Raw genomic sequence first — 2,377 nt, forward strand, 5'->3', positions numbered from 1 at the left:
TGCAGCCACCCAAAATTCACTGGGGCTCCCTGCCACAACCTCTTTCCCAGTGCAGCCTGATCCAACAGCCCCACCAGGAACAGCTTGGTGCTACCCCAGCTCCAGCCCCAGCCTGCAGCAGCCTGCCCTGCCCTGCCCCCCATGCTGATCTTGGGGTGCATGTAGCGGCAGCGCTGGGAGGTGAAGCCGAACAGAAGCAGGGCTCACACATGGTCATCACTGCCACTGTTACCCCTGGTTGTGTGCCGCCCTGCTTTCCTATGGCCAGATGTGGCTCTGTGACCCACTGAGCAGCCTCGTGCCTAGCCAATTGTGCACAGTCGGGGGTGGGCACAACCTTCCTCTGGCCACTCAGATGTGTTGGGGTGGGGAGGCGCTGCGATGTGCTGTGGGGGGCTAGTGGTGGCCAGCGCATTCATCCTCTTCCCCCTCCCCCGGGTAAGAGGCCAATGCACTGAGGAAGACACCACTGCTGCGCTCCAGGCATACCCCCTATGTCCTACCTAAGTACCCCTGGGGGTATTCATACCCCCAGTTGACAACCCCTGCCCTAGATAATAAATCATTTAGTTATAAAAGTGTGTAACAGGTTTTGGTAAGAGAAATTTATGTATCCAAAACAATGTTTATTTAATAAAAACAGCCTTTTAAGTTGCTTATGCCTAACATGAATCATGAACAAGTTAGCTATCTAATAAGTAATATATTACTGTGTTTTCAACTATAGCAAAATAAAAGAAAATATTAAGCCACAGAATTGTTTATAGTGTTTAACTATACCATACCATCCTAGGTAGCAAAACAAATATACCAAACGTAGCACAATCCTTAGTTGTAATTACACATAACTAAAATGGTTGTGCCAACCAGTGCGAATACAGGTTTCTTCAGAAAATACCTCAAGTACAAATGGAAATGTTGACAAAGATCTGTGCTTTAAAACAGGGCTTTGTGTTTGGTGATTAATATCAGTACACCTGGCTCCTCAGCAGGGCAGTTATTCCCTTGTAAAACCTGTTGGTGAAACCCGCACAAAATGTGCCATCCCTATTTATCACTCATGTGACCTAGCTTCCACCCCATTTCATTCCCTTTCCTTTCCCTTTTTTTTCCTTCCCTTTTTCTTTCCCACTTCTTTTCCCTCTTCTTCCCTCCCCTCCCCCAGCTAGATGCAGTTGTCTTTGCCCGCGAAGGACGAAAGTATAATTTATCACCAAATAAAGTAGGCCTTGCCCTGCCAATTATCTTTTAGCTGACACCAGTGAAACCAGATAAGTCACACAGATGGGAGGCCCTAGGTTTGAAGTTTATTTTTTAACATGGGGACGCTCATCAGAAGATGCCTAGCTCCTGTTCTGTGAGCTCCCTGATGAAGGAAGAATGTTACCTTGTTGCAACCAGCCAGTTTGGAAATAGCATTGCACACTTCTTTGGCAAAGCGATAGTCTTTGTGAACCTTCTCATCTAGCCCCACTGTCACCAAAACATCCAAGTTACTGCCCACGATCTCTGGCTTTCCCCTGTAGTGAGGTAAAACACACAAGAGTTGCCAAGAGTAACTCTAGAAAGCTTGTAGCAAACATACAACCAGCCAAGATTTACTTTGTGCACTGAGGAAGAACAGAGACTTGGGCACGAGTTGTTTTCAGCTGACATTTCAGATTCAGCTGAGAAGGCAGTAAACCATACTTCTGCAAGTTGGATATTACACATGCTGTAATGGGGGTCTGAACATTGGAATGCGTTGAAGTAAACAACTATTTGCATTGTAGTAAAAACACTGTCAAGTCTTCCACAGGCCACCTCCTTCCAGAACAGTCTTTTAGGATAAGAAAGCAGGAATGAGGAGCAGTCATCATGGGGCCATAGCCAATTATTTATAGAGACAGCTATACTTTGAGCTTACCTTGCCATCATGCCCAGCAGCATGATAGCAGCCTGGCGCTCCAGTGATGAACACTGCAATTTCTCTGTGAACTGCTCCCAAAGCAACTGGATCACAGATGGCTTTATTTCATCTTTCTGAACAAACTCACAGATCTGGGGAGGAACAGGACACAATAACTAGTCATACAATACTAGAGCAAGTGGAATGGCTGCCACAATCCATCTGTGCCCCAGGAGGGCATTTTATTGGAAAGACTGTAACATTTTGAGCAGGACAAAGGCTCAAGGCACACTCAAACATACTAGGTGTGCACAGATAGAGATTTTTTGGGCCAATACCGATGGCCAATTTTTAACAAGCCATGCTGGCTGATACCAATCCGATTCTGACATGCAGCCCCGCAGCGTGAAGAGCGGCTGTTAAGTCTGTTGTGGGAAAAAGGGGGGAGGGAAGGTGTGTGTGTGTGTGTGTGTGTGTGTGTGTGTGTGT

The 2,377-nt window shown here is 46.5% G+C and overlaps 1 protein-coding gene across 1 annotated transcript in view; it reads right to left on the reverse strand.

Moving 5' to 3' along the window:
* The window catches only part of NCAPD2 (non-SMC condensin I complex subunit D2), an 83,082-nt gene that overhangs the window by 38,838 nt on the left and 41,867 nt on the right, over positions 1–2,377 (reverse strand). Inside the window, exons 17-18 of the mRNA XM_019527101.1 lie at positions 1,907–2,040; positions 1,388–1,520 (exon numbers count right to left, since the gene is read on the reverse strand). Coding sequence (XP_019382646.1) covers positions 1,388–1,520; positions 1,907–2,040 — 267 coding nt within the window. The remainder of the gene's footprint in view (positions 1–1,387; positions 1,521–1,906; positions 2,041–2,377) is intronic.

Source organism: Gavialis gangeticus, unplaced genomic scaffold, assembly GCF_001723915.1.
Source record: "Gavialis gangeticus isolate Ggan-Ray unplaced genomic scaffold, GavGan_comp1, whole genome shotgun sequence".
Classification (NCBI taxonomy): domain Eukaryota; kingdom Metazoa; phylum Chordata; order Crocodylia; family Gavialidae; genus Gavialis; species Gavialis gangeticus.